The 19442-nt window shown below is 57.2% G+C and overlaps 1 protein-coding gene across 4 annotated transcripts in view; it reads right to left on the reverse strand.

Annotated features, from left to right (window-relative positions):
• The window catches only part of PIK3R3 (phosphoinositide-3-kinase regulatory subunit 3), a 65686-nt gene that overhangs the window by 25409 nt on the left and 20835 nt on the right, over positions 1-19442 (reverse strand). Inside the window, exon 1 of one of the 4 annotated variants that reach the window (XM_088526157.1) lies at positions 1812-1981. The exons of the other annotated variants lie outside the window; for them this stretch is intronic. Coding sequence (XP_088382283.1) covers positions 1812-1917 — 106 coding nt within the window. The 5' untranslated portion in view covers positions 1918-1981. Of the gene's footprint in view, positions 1-1811; positions 1982-19442 lie in introns of those variants that run through there. 4 annotated transcript variants of the gene reach the window in all.

Here is a 19442-nt window from a genome sequence, read left to right on the forward strand (position 1 = left end):
TGAAAGATAAAGTTCCTGAACACGGCAGGGGATCAGTACCCATCAGTAAAGTGCAACAAGCACTTTACTAACTTCAGTGATAGAAGCACTGACTATATCAATGACAGAACCACTGCTTCTTAACATAATCTTCTGAAGGCTGCACTGCCCGGTTTCTGCAGAAATATTAAAAAAAAAAAAAAAAAAGGAAAACACACACACCTATTTTGTAACTAGCACAGTTAGGCCAACCTAACTTTTAGCAGTCTCCTCACACCAAACCACTTAGGGGGTGTTTTTGTCTGCATTGTCTGCAGGCACCTACATCAAAACTTGCATTTTGTTTCCTTGAAGCAGGTTGACAGAATTACTACCTGCCTGAGGAGTTGAAATTGAACAAGCATTTACAGAAAAGTTACCCTTGGAAATTCATAGCAGCAAGCGAATGTATTTGACTGAACTTCAGGCGTTCAGGAGTAGCATCTAAAAATAGGTAGTGTCAGCTATGCAAGAATTTAATGAGCAGTGGCCAGTACTGCGTATCTTGGAGATCTGTCCAATTTTTAGTGCGTCGGAGTTGCTAGAGGAAGTGACTACAGGTCCTTGAGATCCAAAAATCTTAAGGCTATCCTCCCTCCCTCTCAACCCCCCCACTTTTAGTTAAAGTATCCACATACCTAAGGAGACAGAAAAACAGTTCGCTGTGTTGAAACAAAGAGATCAAAACACACCTTCGGGTACAAGCCATAACTCAGGCATAGACTTAAAAGCACATTTTGAAAATCTAGGAGTACATACTGCACACCCTACAAAAGACTTGCTATCAGTTTCTCCAATGGCAGGCTGAGATTTTTGATACTTGTCTTACTGCACATTGCGAAACAGAGGCACAGAGGCCCCTCAATCATCTCACTGCTCTCAGACAGTTATAGTTAGAAACTTAGGTATAAACAGGGGTTCAAAACTACACATCCATGCTTAATTTATTGCCAAAGAACCAAACTCTTCTCCTTGCATCTGTAAGCCTTCCCTCACTCTTCAGAGGCAAACGAAACTTTCTGTCCTATCTAAAAACTTTAGGCAAGCAAAGGATGAAACATTTTCTTTATTTTCAGCACTTGCAATTAATAGGGGGAAAAAAAGTTGCCTCAAAACAAGGTTATTATTATTAAAATGATGCTGCCTCAAGGAACCTATTTCCAAAAAACCAAGAACAAGGACTCAGAAAAAACACATACAATCTGTCAATGCAGTAACGGAAGCTGAGAGAAAAGGGCTCAGAATCTGTAAAAAACTATTAAACTGAAACTGAATTAAAAGAGGTAGGTAAATCACTAACATCAAAGTGCTACAGGCACATAAAGGCACACAGGTGAAGGGGGTAATAAAACCGCTGCTCTAGCAATGAACACATCTAAAATATACAGTTTTCAATAAAGGTTTTAAAAAAAAAAAGGACTTAGGAGAGAAACTGCTAGTAGTTCTTTTTCTTCTCCTTCTTCTACCCTCCTGAAAGCAAGATAAATCACTGTGGCCCCTCCACACCCCCCACAAAAGCCAAACAAAATCAGCCTTAAAACACTTCTGCTCTGCAGACAGCAGCATCCGAGTCAGTGCAAAGTTTGCACAGGCACCAGAGCTGGTTTAGCAGCAGATTTCCCCCCACCCCTGCAGATCCCCCCGCTCCTTTTCCAAATGGAAAAGCGTGCCATCAGGAGCCATGCCGAGCCGGGTGGGCCAGGGAGATGGCAATAACGGCCAGAAAATAAAACGCAGCATCTCTCGGCCGAGCGACGCGCGCGGAGCCCCGCACGCAGACTTGTGCTCCGTACCTGGAGGGTCCATCTCAATATAAAATATCAGCTCAGTGGAATATGGCATCATCACTTCCCTCCAGTCCGTGTCATCGCGGTCCGTATCCCACACCGTGTTGTACATCGCGACAGGCGACTCCCGGCGGGTTTATAAATGAGAGACCGGCTTTCTTTGCGTTTAATGGGCAAAGGAGAAGGAAGGAGGGGGAGGGAAGGAAAAAGCCGAGGATAACCTACTCGGCTTTGATGTGACACTTCTGTCAAAAATTTTAAAAAATAAAAATCTTACCAAAAAAAAAAAAAAAAAAAGCATACAAGCCTACACACGCGAGACACCCCAGCAGCTGCTCTGCAGGACTCGACTAGGTAGATAGCGTATATAATAGAGTGCTTTTTGTCGTTATTGTTGTTTAAAAAGACATCTTTCCACAGAAAAGCCACTTTCTAAAAAGATTTTTTTAAAAAAAGAAACGAAAAACCCCTCCGGGGGTAAAAGACCTGGTTTAAAACAAAACTGAGCCCCTCGCACAAAGGCGAAGGGGGGATGTGGTGGGGGGGGGGATGAAAAAAAAGCCGCTAAAAGGGGCGATTTCGGCGCCCGGCTGGACTTCCTAACCCGCCGGCTGAGGAGGAAGGCGGGGGGTGGTCGGCGAGCGGCAGTAGCCGCCCGGAGCGCGGGCTCGCCGCGCCTCAGCGCCGCGCCGGCAGCCCGCGGCGGCGCCCGCCGTGCCCGTGCGCTGCTCGCAGCCCCGCGCGGCGCGGCCGGCGGCTCCGCGCGGCCCCGGCAGCTCGCGGCCCGTCGCTCTCTGCGCCGCTCCCGGCCCCGCTCGGTTTCATTTTAAGAGGCTCTGAGGGGCCCAACCGTCGCCAACCGCCTCTTGCCCGGGACGAGGCCACGCCCCCCCCTCGACAGCGCGCGGGAGGGGCGGGGCCTCGCGCCGCCTTTTTAACCCGTTCGAGGAGGGCCGGAGGGGGGCGCTGCGCGGGCGGGCGCTACCACGAGGCACAGCAGGGGGTGCACAACCAGCAGAGGGGGAAACGTCCTCCTGCGCTCGGCGAAGAGTGCGGGAAAAGAAAGCTGCTCGCTTTAAAATATCTCCTTCCTATCCTTCTGACTGTTCATCCCCTTTATTCCCATATTTTATCAGCCTGTCTCGACCCTTTTTCCTTCTACGCCCCCCTTCGAGGAGGAGAAGGCGAGTGGTAGGTGCCGCGGCTGGCGCGCCGCCAAGGGGAGCTGCGCGGAGCACGCGCGAGGGGCGGGGGGAGCCGAGCCTGGTTGCCAGAGCGGCCGTCTTTGTCTGAGGGAGCAGCGCGCGCGCCGATTGGCTGAGGGCTGCCGGCGGCCCGTCCAATGAGCTAGCGGTCCAGCCGGCCGGCTCGGCGGCGATTGGCTGGGAGCCCCAGTTACTAAGCGGGACAAAGAAAGGCGAGCGTTGAAGGGGAGAAATGGCGGGGGGGGGGACGACAAAGAGCGAGTGAGGGGGCGCGCGCGCCCTGCGCGGAGCCGGGCTGTCCCCAAGCGGGGAGCCGGGCTGTCCCCATGCACACACGGAGCTGGCTGTCCCCACGCACACACGGAGCCGGCTGTCCCCCCCACACACGGAGCCGGGCTGTCCCCACGCACACACGGAATCGCGGTGTCCCCACGCGGAGCCGGGCAGTCCCCCCGCACACACGCTCGGGGCTGCAGCCCCACGAGGAACTCGAACGTGCTCCCCACACGGGTTGGGGGCACAGCCTCACAATGACAGGGCTCTTTGCCCCACACACTGGGGTACACGCGCAAAGTGGGGGATGGAGGCTCGCCCCACGCATCGACAGGGGTTTAAGCCCCGAAGGGATGGGGGATGAACATCCCTTTCTGCACCGATCCCTTTCTGCCAGGTGCCTGTGCAGTTCTGGGGTGCACAAGGGCTCCCTCCAAGGTGGGGAGTGAGCCCTCCATGCTGGGGGCTGCAGCTGCCCCCCAAGCTGCTGTGGGGCTGCAGCGCTGGCACACACCGGTTATGGTTATAGCCCCTATACCATGGCGTGTGTGCCCAGCTGTGCTGATGGAGGGGGTCCAGCCCCACATCTCCCTGCCCTTCCCATCCCTGCGCCGGCTGCTAGTCCCTCGGGGATGGACGTTAAGCCCTGCAGCGCATCTGGGACTGGGATCCCCATGGTCATTCCCACTGACGCTCTCCTCTCCGCCCGCTCCCTTCAGTCCTGCCTCACTGGGCTTGGACCATGGACGGGGCCGTCTGGAGACATCCCGCCCGGTGACCCCTGGCAGTGCTTGCTCACGGCCGGGACATGGGAGCCATTTTTGCCGGCAGCGCTGCTGCCTTCGTCCCCTGCTGTCGCAGCACCAACCTGAGCCAGGGACACGGTTAAATACATCTCACCCTGGAGGAGAGCGAGCGCCCCATCCCCCTCCACACACAGCAACGCCATGGACACGCACCTGAGGCAAAACCCTCTGCTCCCTCTCTCCTGAAGTGCCTGGGCTTGGGAATGTGGAAGCAGCCACAATGGCATTAATAGCTTTGCTTGCGGAGAGGTGAATTTGGGAAGCAGGGGCTGAGCGAGACCTGCTCCTCTTGGCATTTCTCATGAGCCCCCTCCAAATGAGGACAAGGCTCAGCAAAACCAAACCTCGTGGAGAAGGACGAGGAGATGGAGCAGACTCACTCCAACAAAGGGAAGGGAAGGGAAGCTGAGCGCCGCACGGAGCATCCCTGTGAGCCGGCGCCGGTGCTGCCGACACGGCAGCTCTGCAGGATGCGCGGGTGACTCCCGGCCTCCCGGCGCGAGCGCCTTGGACGTGACGGCCCTGCAGGCGAGCGCGGGGCCGGCACAGGCTGCCCGGCACGTGCGGTGGCAGGAGGGACAGGATGAGACCCCCCGCGCTGCCGGTCACCATCAAGATGCTCCTGCTTCGCAGGATGTCCCAGGGAACGCAGCAGTTCCGAGCAACTTCCCCGCCGCTCGGCCTCTGATGTGTTTTCTGTGCTCTTTGTACATAAGAAATTAAATAGAGGATCTCCTGTCCTACCTTCGAGGCTGCCTTGTGAGAAAACTGTCTGACAATGTGACGGTGCCTAATGTATATTAAAAACAATGCCACTTCATCCAACTCTGGCCACCTGGAAGTCGCAAAGTGCATCCTGGCCCTCCACTAACTAGAGCAGGGATCTGGGAGGAACCAAGCATTCCCTGTTCCTAGTGACATATCCAGGATAAAAAAGAAAAGCCTCCAGCAGGAATGGCACCAAACGGCTGCCTCTAACAAACTTCCAAATAAAATGTCTGAGCTACAAACACAAGCAAAACCAAAGCAGGACAAGGAGCCCTGATGTGCGTGCTAGTGAGATCTTGATGACCAAACCCAAAGCTGGTGCCTACAGATGCTAATGGACTAAATGCTACACGAGACAGAAACTTGGCTAGCTCGAAAGCCAGGCTCTGTGTTAGCTCAGTGCAGCATCTTTAAAGAAAGGCAAAATGACAGCTGCTCAGATACTGAGGAAAAAACCTTTCCAGAGACTTCCAACCACTGTCACGGACACAGCGACGGACAAGAACTTTGATCTGCTGGAGACATGTCAAGGAGCGTTAAAAAACCCAACACTTGAGTTGTCCATTTTATCTGCACTTTAAAGCATGAAAGAATAAGTTATTAATAATTTCGCCTGCTCTAGCTCAAGGTAGAAAGCTGCTGAAAACACGCTCGTGGCTTAGGTGAACCCGAGGGTGACTGAGGGTGGCATGTGGAGTGAATAACCGAAAGCCTATACCCAACTTAAGAATACGTGGGAAGAGCAAGGCTCAGAGAATCTGAAGTTTGCTGATATATCTCAAATAACTTCCATAGCAAGTAATTGAAAGGAAGCACTGCTCCAGTAATAGACCTCCTTGAGGGACAGACAGCTGCATAGGAGCACGGGGCTTTGATGCAAATAACTCACTGTAGATAAATTAATTTTATATCCCCATCCACAAACTGATTAATCCACGATAACCAGATACGAATCCTTTTCTCTAATTTTTTAAATTAAATTTCTTGGCCTAGTGTAACACGCCAGCTCGCGCTTGCCCAGAGGAAGCGGCGTCCCCGGAAACCGGCACCGCGGTGACACCGAAGCCGGTCCCGTGGGCGCAGACGCCCCCTGCGCGCGGAGGCTGCGCCGGGTGCCGACCCCACGGACGGGGAAAAGAGGCTCGTCCGGCCCCAAACTCTGATCAGCAGCCCTGAAGGGGGGAGGACGGAGGAGGGCGTCGGGTTGAAATTCATTTTCCCCCTTCCTGCACCTCATTAAAAGTTCCACCCACACAAGACCTAATTACTTGGCTTTTATGCTGGCAAAGTGGATTTCATTCTTGCTGTTTCCCATGATGGTTGCCTTCATTTTCATGGCGGCGCTGATGGTTACGGCTTATTGATGTTTTCACTTTAGTGATTTGAAGCAGAATACATTCTGCTATTAGCGCTGGTTTCTCTCATTGCTGCTTTAATCAAAGATGCAATTTAAGGCAAGGGATTGTGTGTAATGGTAAACAGTAGGATAATGCCTTGAGAGGACAGAATATTAATGTGTTTTTATTTCTCAAAACCCTGCTTATAATATACCCAGGATTACTTGGCTCCCAACACACACGGATGGGGCTCTGCCTTTCCTTCTTCCGCCACTGGTGTGGTGGGGGAGAGGAGGCCACACGTGCGGTTCCCCCTGCTCGTGTGTCCCCTCCGCATGTGCAGGAGACGGGGACACGGCCTCGCTGAAGCCCTCTGAGAGAAGAGGCCAAACACGGAGCGCCCGGACACTCGGGATGCGCCGGCGCTTCGGATCATCCCTTCGGATCGTCCCGGGTGGGGAGGAATTGGGCTGGAAGGTGGAGGATAAAGCAGGGCGGCGATGGGGAAGCGCGGCTTGGTGCTCGGCGAGCCCAAACGACAGGAACCGAGCAGAAACGAGCACGGCGCGCGCTGCCGCGGCGGTGCCGCCGACGTTCCCGTGTCAACTGCCATAAGTTCTCCCTCTTTCATTTCCTTGGATCTGACAATTTGCGTTTCAAGGCAAGATTAAATATTGAAGTTCTGAGCGCTTCCATGTGTTTCAGGAAGAGTCAAATGGACTCGCGTTGGAACATGCTGAACACAGAAAAGCCATTTGTGCCAAACTGCTTGGTTTCCTCTTTGCCGAGCCACGATAATGTGATATCCGACAGCTGAATGTAGGCCACAACAGGCTCTTATAGCTGGAGGGGTGGAGGAGGAAACGGGGGGAGCTGAATCCACCGTGCTACTAGCCAAGTGCACTAAAATGATGAGGGATTTTTGGGCAGGCTCTGCGCTTCTGGCCACTCCTGAGATCCAGATATTGGCTTCACCCTTGGCACGAGCAGGACAGGGGCTTTCCGAAGGCCGAGCGGAGCCGGAGCGGGAACGGATGAACCCCCTGCAGGATCCGCTGCAGGATCCGCGGCCCCCGGGGCTCCTGGAACGGCCTCCCAGGCGCCGGGACAAGCGGTCGCCGCAGCTGTGTTTAGGGAGCGGGTTCTCCCGGTGCGTTTCGCACCTCCGGATGCGGGGGAGACGCGGGGCAGGCGGGAGGGTTTTAGTCCCGCTGGGGCAGCGCGGGGGCTTCGGGAGCTCCACTCAGATTTGGCAACTGCGGCGCCAGGGAGCACACACAGCTTTGGCACCAACGGGGGAGCGTTATCCCCACTGAGGCGACCGCGGTTCCCTCTCTGCTCCCTTCTGCAGCCCCGAGTGCGGCGGCACTGCAGGGAGCCACCAAACTTCCCCGGGGGCCGTAATTCCTCCCCTGTCATCTGGAGCTTCGTTGCCGGCCCCCGTTGCTGCTCCACCCCGCGTGCGGCTGCATTTCTGTGGCCAGGAAAAGCCCTGGCAAGTGCACCCGAGCAGGGTGCTTTGGTTGGAAAATTACATGTTGCGTTAAAAACCTATATTAAAGAATTACATGTGGGCTGCAAAAATTAAAAAAAAATACGTCTGAGTTAGGATGTGTCTTATTTGCGGCTGTCAGAGCAACTTGTGTCCTCTTTGCTTCTGTGTCCGTGCTACAGTGAAGGAGGCTGGAATACAGGATCTCAAGGCATGTACGCGGAGCTCCGCTTGCAAGGAATCAGGCATTAGGCATTTCCTAGCTAAAAAGCACTTGGCTTCACAGGGTAAACAACATTCTTTTAACATAGGAAATAAAACAAAAAAAAAAAGAAAAAATATTTTAAATAAATAAATTTAAACAAGATTATTTTAAAGAGGTCATTGCAGCTGGGCCTAACGTGTTCCTCTCCTCAGCAGCATCCACACTCTGGACCTTCCACATTGCTCCAGAGCCGGTGCCTGGGCTGGAGCCGGCCCCAGGCTGCGCCCCACGTGTCCTGTGTGTCCCGTGTGTCCTGCGTGTCCTGTGTCCTGTGTGTCCTGTGTGTCCTGAGTGTCCCACGTGTCCTGAGTGTCCTACATGTCCCGCGTGGGGCTGGACACACAGCGGGCGAGGGGACGGGCGCAGAGCGCAGCTTGTGCTGGGCCGCGGCTTTGGCAGGCAGCTCTGGGCCAGCTCTTTAGAAAGTTCACGTTCAGTTATTGTTTTGACAGGCTGCCAAAGTTTTCTTGAGGAATGCAGGCAGCCGAAGGGAAATGGCGATTTTCAAACTTTTTTTTTTTTTCTTTTTAATAACGCAGCCAAAGCAGACTGGAATTTCATGGGAAAAGCGCAAGGTACGTCTGTAGCCTGGAGGCTTTGTCCCGGGCAGAGCGCGGAGGTGGCGGAGCATCCCCGCGTCCCCGGAGGCTGACGTCCACGCGCGGTGCTCAGAGGATCCAAATGGTCCCCATGCGGGAGCAGACGACGGGAGCTGCGCTGCCTCCCGCCCGCATCCCGGCCCGTGCGCGGACGGCGCTCCGGGGATCCCCGGGGACGCGCGGGCGGATGGGATCCCGCCGCTCCCCGCACGCTCCTCACGCCGCTCGCGTCCCCGCGCGCGGGCGCCGGGTCGCGTCCCCGCCGTGTCCGCGCGGCTGCGGAGCTGCCTCCCGCTTCCCAGGGCGCTCGCTGCCCTTGTCCTCTTGCCAGCGACAGACAGAGAGTTAAACAGAGCAACCCATTAGAGCAGGGCCCTGGCAGAGCGATCGCGAAGGGTTTTCAGCAATCCCCATTTACACGGGCGTGCAGAAATTCCGCCTCGAGCAGCTCCAATTACAGAATTATCGGACCACACTCTGGTCCCTTTGTGCACTTCGCATCTCTGTCATCCTTCCAAGTCTCTCTGTATTTAGTCACTTGGAAATGGTGAGCAGAAGGGAAGGAGACTTGTAACAACTTCAGAGAAAGTAGGAAAAAAAAAGGGGAAAAAAAAAGAAAACCCTTACCCACCCCCTTCTAATTCTGAAAGCAGGGCACTTTTGAAATGTAACACTGTATGAGAATTTAAAATATTTTTCACTTCCTCTACTCATTGCTTTAATGTACTAGAACTACTTGCTGGGATTTTTTTCAAGGAATGCACAATAACCGCTCTGTAAATTCCACAGGTCTGAGTTTAAAAGGAACTGCACAGCGTTGCTCGCAGAGGAAAGAAATAATCCCGATGCCTTCCTGCAATAACTCCCTCTTTCCTAATAAACACGGCAGTGTGCACTTCAGTCCTGGTCAGTGATGCAAGTGTCGGGGAGAGGAAGGAAGTGGCCAGGCTGGGAAAACCGAGGTCTCTTCCCCACTACCAACGCGCTTGGAGACCTTCTGCTCCGAGCGGTTTGGGTTTTGCAGCGCTGGCCCTCTCCCTTCCCGGGATGCGTCCGGAGGCGATCCCGCTCTCCGCGGGCTCCACCAGCTCCCACAGCTCCCTCCTCTGAGCGCCAACACGGGCTCCCACCAAGACTTTGGGCTCCCACCAAGACTTTGGGCAGAGAGGGAAAACACCAGGAAAAAAAACCCAGACAACCCGGGGAGCTCTCTGGGGCATTGAAAAGTCGTCTTGTTTCTTACCCATAGGCTAGGCCAAGAATTCAGAGGCAGGCAGCGTGTTGGCTGGTATTGTTTTCCTTGCAGTTCTACGCATGCAATTCATGCCTTGGAAAATGACCCATTTACCATCATGCATTGTTGCTTAGCTACATGCACTTTCCCTGTAAGTTTTCCCAAATGGAAACATGGCTCTGTTTGCTTTGGAGATCATTTTCCCTGGCTTTCTTTGCTTAACAGTAAATAAGTGCAAGAAGAACAGCCTCTGAACGCTGAGCAGAGAAATAAAACAAACAGCGCAGTATAGGGTAAACATCTGAAAACCAGCACACAAACGCGATGCCTTCATGGTAAAGCCAAGGCAGTGGAAAGAAAGAGCCTGGGCAAAGGGAACTTGCAGATTAACTTCTTTAAGACTGTTTTTGTCTGTCTTTTGCATTAAGATTCTTTCCCTGCAGAAAATTTCCTGACCTACGGGGCGAGTTCAGTTGAATAACACTGGGTTCCTAGGAGAAGGATGTTTATTTCCTGGAGGGCAGGTGGGACTTTGCGGCACCGAGGAGTAGCTCCGTGTTTCTCCTTCTGCCAGGCTTTCCGTGAGAGTCTGTCACTGTGGAGCTCTGGACATCACCTAGAAATGTGCCGGACATGGAAAACACCTCCCTCGCCAGCCCCAAAACTCTTTGCACTGCTTTGCACCACAAGACAGGCCCTTCTCAGCACCAAACCCTGGAATTTCTCGGATTTGTTAAATCCCGGCTCCAGTGGCGCAGCTTTGGGGGGTCCCTATGAGCGGACAGGCCGCAGAAGCCCCCTGCTCGCCTGGGGCTAGAGAGCTGCCCAACGCTCCAGGTGAATTCCCAGGCTGGAAGCCGGCGCCGCGGCGCCCGTGTTGCCCAAATGTCCTTTGGATGTGCAAAGGATCCCGGGCACGTGGAAGGCGCCGAGGTTTGTGTCTCGGGGCAGGGGCACCACGAACGCTCCGAGGAGCGCGGCCGAGCGCGAAGGCTGAGCCTGAGTCCTGCCGTCTGCTGACGCAGCATAAAATGTTCATGGTCTCCAAAAGGGGGGGAAAGAAAAAAAAGGAAAAAAGAGGGAGGGAAAGTAAACAGTGTGATGCTGATTAATGGGCCAACATCCCGGTATAAGGTTTAATGCAACAGCTCCCAGGCCAAGAAGCTGTCAGGAGCTGGGAACGGGTATTGTATCCATGCAAATCGCGGCGCAGGTTGACACGGCAGCCGCCGCGAACACTGCGCGCTCTGTGCGCGCTGCCAGCACCTGAAGAAGCGGCCGCGGCAGCCCCGGCCTTTCGGGGCTCTTATCTCGCTTTGACCAAACGTACACAATGCAACTTTGTTTTACGCAATATCTGCCAGACAAGCCGCCTTTTAAAAGTGTTTTTATGAGCTTGGTGAGAGAAAACAGGAGGAGGGGAAGGGGCGGGGGAGAAGGCGAGCGAAGTCGCACGTATTTGGGGATGAAGCAGGGGGATGTCCAGGAAGGACTTGCTCTTCTCCTTCCTCTGTCTCGGGCTTGCTGCTGCTTCTGCACATTCAGGCTAATGACACACAGCCATGTCCCGCCATGTCGTAGCCACGGGCTGCTGCTGGGCCCACGGGGCAGTATTTTCCATGAGACGGATGCGCTTTGCTTGGCAAAGCTGCATTTTACACCTGTAACTGCACACGGAGCCGTTCTGCTGTCTGCCCCGATGCCTCCCTGGGCGCAAGGTTATCAAGTGATGAGAACAGAACTGGCGCTCGCCAATGGGGTCTCATTCATCCCTGTCGCCATCCTGTGCCCTGCTACGCGCCTACATCCCATCCCGGAGCTGCATCAGGCCACAGGGTCCTTCAGGACACGCTCCGTTCTCCCTGCAGGGATTTTCCAAGGAGTCCCGGGGCTGCAGGAGCCTTGCAGGCCAAGGGGGCTCGTTCGTGCTGGCGAACCCTGTGCTCTAACGTGTGCAGGGTTCGAGGCCTGACTGCAGCCAGGCGTGCGGCACCGTGGGGCCGCTCCGTGCCGCAAGAAATCCCGGGAGAGCCAAGGCAGAGGAAGCCTGGGCAAACCCGCAGTCCTCCCTTTGGCCACCTAGACAGGATCCTTCTGCCTGGCTCGGATGCAGCCCACAGCTCAGGTGCCTCGGGGGTGGTTTTCCTTGGTGGAAATCCCTTTGCTCAGATATCTTTTCTTTAAAGGCCTGGATAAAGCAATGCACGGCAGGGGCAGGCAGGAGAGGGACCTGCTCCTGTCCCTATTCCCTCCTGTCATCCCAGAAGGGGCAGCCTGGAGCAGCCCCGGACGGGTGCCCTGTGATCCGGGCGGCCCTTGGACCTCGTTGGCCCTGTGAAAGTCGAACATCAAAAGGACCTTTTCAGTCCGGGCTATTTCCACATCAAATGCCTGGTGCCAGGCCATGTGGGAGAAGGAGCGCTTCATAAAAGCACAAAGAAGATTAATATTATTTTTCAAATGTATAATGGGAGGTTTCCACTCCCACAGCGCTTCAGAGCCTTTTTTTTTTTTTTTTTCTCACAAAGCCAGAATAATTCCATCCCCAAAGGAGAGTGGAAAAGCAAAACACATCAGACAGAGTTACAAATGCCTGGAAAAAACCACTTGGTCCATGCAGAAACTTTCACCTCACTCTCACTTTGGGGGCAGCTTCCATGTACGCCGCGAGCTCATGGCTGTTGGGGAACGCAAGCCCAAGACCTGCTCCAGGCTCCTTGGGATGCAGCCTTGGCATCCGCTGGCTTCCTCTCGGCTTCCCGCCACCCCAGGGTGGGAGATGAGACCCCTCCAATCATAGAATTATAGAACCATAGAATGCTTAAGGTTGGAAGGGACCTCTAGAGATCATCTAGTCCAACCCCCCTGCACGTGGCACAGGACTGCGTCCAAGCGGGTTTTGAAGATCTCCAGAGAAGGAGACTCCACAACCTCTCTGGGCAGCCTGTTCCAGTGCTCTGTCACCCTCACTGTTAAAAAAATGTTTCCTTAAGTAAAGGATCTCCAAGAGCTCCAAGAGCTGCACCTGGCTGCAACACAGCGTGAGAGGCAAGGAGAGGGCCGAAGCCTGGGGCCGCAGCTGGGACCAGCTCCAGTGCGCGGGGAAAATCCCTCCCCCGGGTCTGCTCCTCACATGGCTCCATGGAGCGAGGCCACGCGTGACGCCATCCCGGGAGCGGGCCGGCAGCGCGACGGCCGCAGCACCGCGGCCCCTTTCAAAGGGACCTGTTACCTCAGCGTCTTCCGTCCGGGAACACCCTGCGGAGCAGGGGGAACCGCTTCCTGGCAGGCTTTGCCCTGCCAGGAAGTTTCTGCTCCATGAGCATTAGCCGTCGGCTTGGAGAGGAGCGTAAATAATCCTTCGGTCACTTCCTCTGCAGGAACCAACTTGAAAAACGCCTCTGATTCATGAGCTCGCAGCCTGTGTCGGAGGCAGTGAGAAATCAGAGGAGGAGCAACCTCCCGCCCTGGAAAATCCCTCCGGCTGTATCTGCCGGGCATTGCTTCCCAGGCCCGCAAGGAAAGGCTGGAGCGAGGGCCCTTCTCACCGTGGTGCCGGGCAGAGCTCCCCAGCTGCCAGGAGAGGTATGGGGAAAGGCGGATCAGGCCTCGGCCTCTGGGACATAAACTGTCCTTGTGCTGAGGGATAGGGAACCACCTTTGCAGCCCCAGGTCTGGTGGCCACCAGTGACACGAGACCAGGGGAAATCGCTCTTTGTGGGCTAGGGAGCAAAAAATGCAAAATGTGCTCCCCAGGGCTCGGAGAGACTCGACTTCCTAAAGCTGCCTCTTGCTGTTTCCCAGTGCTAGGGGCTCCCATTCATGAGGAGGGCTGCAGCAGGCATCTTCATGCCATAAATCCCTTAAGGTCTGAAGGAAATGTTTGAGTTCAGGCGCATCCCCTGGCTGCTGCAGAGGCAAAGATTCCATGTTCGCCCAAGACAGCAGAATCCCCGTCCCCTCCGATGGAGCTTGCTGTCACCTGCAGCTCCAGGAGAGCATGAGGATCCCTCCCCCTGAGAGCAAGTGCCCCAATATCCCAGTGGAGGATTTGGCTTTTTGAGACCCTCGGTTCAATCCCATAGTGGCGAGCGCTGAAGCACGGATGTAGCTCTGGGCCTCTCCAGCTGAGGAGCTCTCCCTGAGACTCAGCTGCATCCGGGAAGGAGGGGGAATCCCGGGAAAGTCGCCGGGAGCCGACCCACGCTGCACGGCACGGCGGGTCAGTGCTGGGAAAGCCGGCAGGCGCGCTGGAAACGGGAGACGCCTGCAGCAGGATATGACCGTGCCAGTCGGACACGGCCGGTTTGCTGCCTGCACGACTTCCAATGCTCTGCCCGAAACAACTCACTCAGATTTACTGTAAGCGGCAGCTGGGCCGCCCGTGGGCCGGGCCGGCCCTCGCACGGGCCCGCGAGCCGAGCTGGCCCCCTGCCCGGGAGGCTGGGACGAGGGAAGCGGGGCCGCCCCGCAGCCCTGCCCGCCTGACCCGTCTCTGAGGCCTTGGGGAAAAACATTTCCCTGAGGTTGTTGCTGTTTGTTCGGGTGCATCTGTCAAAATGTGGAGCACTGGAGTGCTGCTGCCTGCATCCGTGCTGCCCACCGGCCAGAAAACCCCAGTTGTCCCCATTCCCTTTGGGATCATCCCTTCCCTGTCCAAGCGTGGAGCTCCAGAGCTTACGGCTCTGTTGGCCAAGGTCAGGGGAAAGCACGGGTCCGTGTGGTACCTCTAAATGCAACTGCTGGTTCCTGCTGTGAGCCACCACGTTGGGGCAACCTCTGCTTGCACAGGGTACGAGGAAGGAACAGCAGGAGCAGCAAAACTGCTCAGAGAGGACGGAAACCTGCCCAGTTTTTTTGACACATGGTTCAACAACTGCCTTCCCTTCCGCCCTCACTCCCCAGCACAGAGCCCTGCTTGGCTTCCAAGGTGAAACTGGGATTTTGCTTCCCCTGGGAGGGGACCTTTGCAGGGCCAGAGCTCAGCTGAAGCTCTCTGCTCTTGGGAGAGTCTCCGCAGGGGTTGGCACCAAAGGGACTTGGCGCTGCCAGGGAGCATCGCTGCTCAGGCCCACGCCACGCAGCGGCTGGCAACGTGCAGCAAAGGGCAGCCTTTGTGTGGGTTATTAAGGCAGCATTCCCGAGAGGACGCGTCTGCACAAACCTAAAGCTCTGCTCCCCAAACCTTGTGTTTTCTTGCTTTGCTCTAGCAACAGTCCCCATCCAGGGATGGCACAGGTTTCAGAGTGTCTTCGCGCACCCGGTGACACATGTAGAGCTCATCTGCTGGAGGGGACAAAAGGAGGATGTTGCCCAGAGCCTGGCTAGATGCCTTCAGGGAGGAGAAGCGACTGCTGCATAGGCCGGGCTGGAGCAGCTCGCTGCCTCCTGGCGCATCCCAAAGGGAAGAAAGCGGCGCTTTCTGCTCCCCGCGCGGGAGCTCGCGGCCTGCTCGAGCAGCCTCCCCAGGAGCAGCTCCTGGCACAGGGGCTGCTGCTGCTGCGGGGCCGCGGCCGCACCAGGAAGCCCCTCCGCGGCGCTGCCTTCCTGCCTTGGTGCCCCGGCGGCCGTTTGGCGGCACCCGCGCTCGCTCCGGCCAGCCCAGCCCGGGTTTACGCCGGGCATCGTGTCCCCCACATCCCCCGCGGCCGCGGGGCTTCGTCCTCCCTCGCTGCCAGCCGAGGGGGCGTCGCTGAAGCAGCCGGGCCATGGGGAAGTTCCCAACGCCTGGCGCTTCCCAGCAGGCAGGGGATGTTTCAGTGCTGGCGCTGCTGGCGCGTCCTGCGCTTCCTTCCCGTCTCGGCCAGCAAAGCTGGCGCACTGAGCGCTGCCTTTGCAAGCCCGGACTGGGGCCTACTGCTCTTTTCAGGGATCTTTCCAGCACACCCCAGCACTTGCTGCTGCTTGACCCTATTCAGGATCTGTCGCATTTGGGCAGCCATCCCAGGACCCCGGATGCTGACAGCAGCCCCGTCCTGGTAGGAGCCCCTCACCTCTGCCCTTGTACTTCCCAACTTTGCGAGCCCTCCTCGAGCGCGGCTCCCTGTGCTCCGATATTTCCCTGGCCTGGTTCCCGCTGTGTTCCCTCACCGAGTCCTGAGCAGGGCCTGGGGGGTGGTTTTGGTGCTGCCCTGGTCCCCACAGGCGATGCCAATTCCTGCGGCTTTCCCTGGCTTTGGAGGCCGCAGCCAGGGGTGGGCAGGCTTTGGGAGCAGGGCAGACACACGCATCAGGAGCGCTGTCACTTTAGCAGGAATGGGGCTCGCAGGGGGCTAGGAAGCAGTTTTGTGTCCTCCAGCAGCCTCCCGAGCCTGCCAGGGATCATAGCTTCCCTTTCGCCTGTCCCAGCCATCCAGCACCGGCTGCGAATGTTTTCTGTTCTTACAAGAAATCCAGCTGAAAACAAGACAGGCTTCACTTGCCAAGCAGTTCCTTCCAGAGCTCTCCTCTTGCTTCTGGTGTTGAAGCAGCAGCTATTTTTGCTCAGCAATGTCCTGCGTGGGCCCTGCGCTCCCTGGAGCTCCCAGGCACTGTCCTCTTTCCTGGCCCAGCCACCAGACCGCCCGCTCGGCCGGGAGAGCTCGGAGGTGGCTCCCAGTTGGCCTCTTCCCCCTTCCGCACTCGCTGCTTTGGGAAGTCTCCTTCAAAAGATGGAATGCCAAAGATGCATCAAGCCCCTTCTTAAAAGTTTTGTTCTGGGCAGGGGGCTGGATTTGTGCCTTGTGGACACCAACCCTGCAGTGTATGAGGCCATGGAGAGCCCCCCCTTCCTATGGGCGAACGGACCAGTCCTGGTCTGAGCGGGGACCTGAGCCTCCCTTGCAACATTCCCAAGGGGGTGGCGGGAGGGTTTGGGGATGGGGGGACCCAGATGTCCCAGGCTGCAAGGGCTGAGCTGGTTCCTAGGAGCCTCCGGCCCCGGCCTGGGCTTAACTCGCCAGTTTGCAGGAAGAGTTCAAGCCTCCCGATAAATACGGGAAGGAGTTAGCAAGTCTTTGTTGCAGGCGGATTAGAGGCAGAGGTAAATGCTCCTGCTAAGTGTAATCTGGCTGGTTAAAAGCTCAGCTCAGCCTCTATCCCAGCATCTTCTTTGCTTCTTATAAATATAGGAGACAATTCTGCAAATAGGGATTTTATTTTTCCTTTTGCTTATTTATAGGCCCAAGAGACCGGGGAGAGCCTCGCACTCTCCGCACTTCGCCGCATGGCCTCTGTGTCCATCCACCCCCTTCTCCCGGACTGGATTTGGCTCTGGTGGGTCGGGGCGCACAGGGAGCCCGTGGCCCCGTCCCAGCTGTGCCCGTCCCGCGGCCTCGTCCCTGCGCCTGCCTGCGGCACTGCCCTCAGCTCACCCATTGGCCAGGAGCTCCCGGCGCTGGCCGGGAACAGCTGCCGGGATAACCCGGCCCTGATCCTGCGTGTGCAGCAGGAGGGGGATTAGCGCCCGCGGGGCCGTGGGTCGGGGCAGGAGAGTGCAGCAGCGCCCAGGGGTGCCGATGGAAACGGGGCCGGGGGCTCTGGCACGGGCTTGTGTTCCTGCTGTCCTCAAGCTCGAGCCTCGCTCGGGGCAGGGGGCCCCGCGCTGCCTCCCCAGAGGCCACTCTGAGGGCTATGCTCACTGCAAAGCACATAGCAATACTGATAGAAATATATGTGCATACATATATATATATATATATAAGTACATAAAAACAGATCATGCTCCTCTGCACTCCAGTTCCACAGCCCCTGCGGCTTTGCCATGATGCTCCATGACTGCAGCATCGCTGGAGACCCCCTCCCCGACCACGTCCCTGCTGTCCCCCAGCCCTGCACGCGTGGGGACCCGCCGGGCAGTGCTGAGCAGCGCCCACGCGGTCCCCGGAGCGGGGCCGCCCGGGGCAGCCGCCGAGTCCCCAGGGCTGCTCTCATCCCTCCTCGGGGACTGCAGCCCGAGCAGGGGGCTCCCGCGGGTGGGCAGGGATCAGGGGCTTACCAGGGATTAAGCTGTTTTCCATGCATATAAACTAGTGGCCGCGAGCCCGGAGCTATTCAAGAAGGAGCGACCCGGAGCGCAGCGCCCAGAGGACAGGGAGGGGAGAAGCGAGCGCCTCCCCGGGCCGCGGTGTCCCCGGCTCGCCCAGAGCAGGGCAGGATGCTCCGCGGCGCAGGAAGCCCTGCGAGTGCCAGGGAGGACCCATGGCCCCGGCCCGGGGCCCGGCGAGCGCGTGCCGGGGGACACGAGGTTGGTGACGCTCCGGGCATCGGTGCAGGGACAGCAAGGAAGGTCGAGGACCGAAGGGCCTCTGGGGGCCGGGGCAGAGGGGTCTGCCGGGGAGGCACGAGGGCTGGGAGGCTCCCGGAGCTCGTTAACCTTAATCCTGCCTTGGATTAGTGCTCAGGGGAGCTGGGGACAAGGGTTAAACCTGCCGGAGCGAGCCCTCCTGGCAAGCACGCAGCAAAGCGGGCTCAGGAGGGGATGGAGGGCGCCCGGGGAAGGGCAGGGAGATGGCGCCGTGGCCTCGTTTGACACACGGATTCGCGGGAGCAGCCGGCCCTGCCGGCAGCTCCGTGCCGGGCGTCACGTCCGGCAAAACTGTCCTGCTGGGACACGGAGCCGCCGGGGCTGGTCGGGGTGGGAAGCGCCTGCTCCCTTGGGGAAGCGCCGGTCCGCGGAGGAGTCTCTGGGATGAGATCCCGCCCTGAGGCTGGAGCCACTTCCCAGAGCGCCTGGGGCTGAGCCCCGGATGGGCACTGTGAGGATGTTCACACAGACCCCTGCCCGCACCATGGCAGAGAACCCACAAGCTTGTGGCAACAGTGAGTCGTGCAAGCCATGCCTCATGGCAAAGTCCCTGGATAATGTCCCATCTGGGAAAAGCTATAGCCACAGGGGAGGAAAGGGCACCCAGAGGATTCGGGAGAGCTCTGCTGGGGCCCCCATCTGCCATCACCAACCGATTGCCAGTCCCTGCACATGCAGCATCCTCGGCCTCACAGGGGCCCGGACACCAGCACCGTGTGCGGGAGCTCCGGCTGCATTTGCTGCTGGAAGAGTCATCCTGCTCCATCCTCCACAACCCGCCGCTGCCAAAGCGGGTCTGCAGCCCCAGGACACCCGCACCGGGATGTCCCCTTCCTCATCCCTCTGCCGGGTCTCTGCAGGGGATGGGCCCAGGGCCCTGCGGCGGCTGCAGGGGCCATGTGCCCATGCCCGGAGCAGCATGGCAGGACGGGATGTGCTGTCCTAAGTGGCATCTTAGCTAGATCTGATCCAGCCCCGCAAAGCCACAGCTCCTTCAATTCCCTTAGTGCTCCAAATCTGCTACTGTGCATCTAAGCGGATTATTTTAAATACCCCATGATGGACTGCTCCTTTGTAATATAATCCAGCCTCGTGTGTCCCGTTCCCCTCCTATTCGCTGTGATTTAGCTGCAGCTGTGACAGCTCGAAACCCTCCTCAGCTCCCCCTGCTCCCTTGGAAACTTCCCGCACACCAGCCCCTTCCCAAAACCCTGCCAGGCCGTGTGCCAAGGGATCCTGGAGCTGCTCCTGCTGCCTCCCGCTTGTCCCCAAGGAGCATCCTTCCTCATCCTGCCCCTCCAGCCTGCCCTGCAAGCCTGGATACTGCCAGAGTGCAATTCCCAAGCGCCTTGTACGCTGAGGGCCAGACCGGGC

The sequence above is a fragment of the Tinamus guttatus genome, unplaced genomic scaffold (genome assembly GCF_059628265.1).
Source record: "Tinamus guttatus ecotype Peru unplaced genomic scaffold, ASM5962826v1 Tinamus_guttatus_pri_ptg000242l, whole genome shotgun sequence".
In the NCBI taxonomy this organism is placed as follows: domain Eukaryota; kingdom Metazoa; phylum Chordata; class Aves; order Tinamiformes; family Tinamidae; genus Tinamus; species Tinamus guttatus.